Genomic DNA, 867 nt, shown 5'->3' on the forward strand with positions numbered 1-867 from the left:
AAGCTGACAGTTTTCTGTTTTTAAAGCTGAAGTCGTTTCTTGATAATGTACTAAAAACTTCTGTGACAGAGGATATTAGTTATGATATGCATTTCCATCTATCTGTCTTGACGGTTTTTCTTCGTCAAAATGAAATGAGAGGCATACCGTATCCCTCAGGTACTTAACGACTGTCAGTGGCAATCATGATTTTGGTGTCACGGGTATATTAAACACATCTGAAAAATAAATAATTGTATTTGCACAAAAGAATATATAATTTTCTTATAAATATAATTCAAGCGTAAATGATTGCGTTCTTCCATTCGAACAAGAACGCAACAACAAAACTTTTAATAATTCTTTAGAAGCACTTGCGGTGGACAATTCCAGGTCCAGATTCATCGTATTCCTCCTTGGTGATCCACATGGCCTGGAAGGTGGACAGAGAACCAAGGATGGAACCACCGATCCAGACGGAGTACTTCCTCTCAGGGGGAGCGATGATCTTGACCTTAATGGAAGAGGGTGCGAGAGAGGTGATCTCCTTCTGCATCCTGTCAGCAATACCAGCATACATGGTGGTTCCACCAGACATGACAATGTTGGCCAACAGGTCCTTCCTGATGTCGATGTCGCACTTCATAATGGAAGTGTGGAGAGTTTCGTGAACACCAGCAGACTCCATGCCCAAGAAGGAAGGCTGGAAGAGGGCCTCTGGTGCACGGAAACGCTCGTTGCCGATGGTGATGACCTGACCGTCGGGAAGTTCATAGGACTTGTCGAGTGAAGAGGAGGCAGCTGCGACCTTCAACTCGCTTTCATAGTCAAGAGCGATGTAAGCTAATTTCTCCTTGATGTCACGGACGATCTCACGTTCAGCGGTGG

The 867-nt window shown here is 44.3% G+C and overlaps 1 protein-coding gene across 1 annotated transcript in view; it reads right to left on the reverse strand.

Annotated features, from left to right (window-relative positions):
• Nucleotides 1–219: 219 nt before the first annotated feature.
• Nucleotides 220–867, reverse strand: part of LOC136850101 (actin-like) — a 3,283-nt gene continuing 2,635 nt past the window's right edge. The window contains exon 2 of the mRNA XM_067123647.1: nt 220–867. This exon is cut by the window's right edge and continues 635 nt beyond it. Within this exon, the coding sequence (XP_066979748.1) occupies nt 344–867 (524 nt within the window). The 3' untranslated portion in view covers nt 220–343.

This window comes from Macrobrachium rosenbergii, chromosome 21 (genome assembly GCF_040412425.1).
Source record: "Macrobrachium rosenbergii isolate ZJJX-2024 chromosome 21, ASM4041242v1, whole genome shotgun sequence".
In the NCBI taxonomy this organism is placed as follows: domain Eukaryota; kingdom Metazoa; phylum Arthropoda; class Malacostraca; order Decapoda; family Palaemonidae; genus Macrobrachium; species Macrobrachium rosenbergii.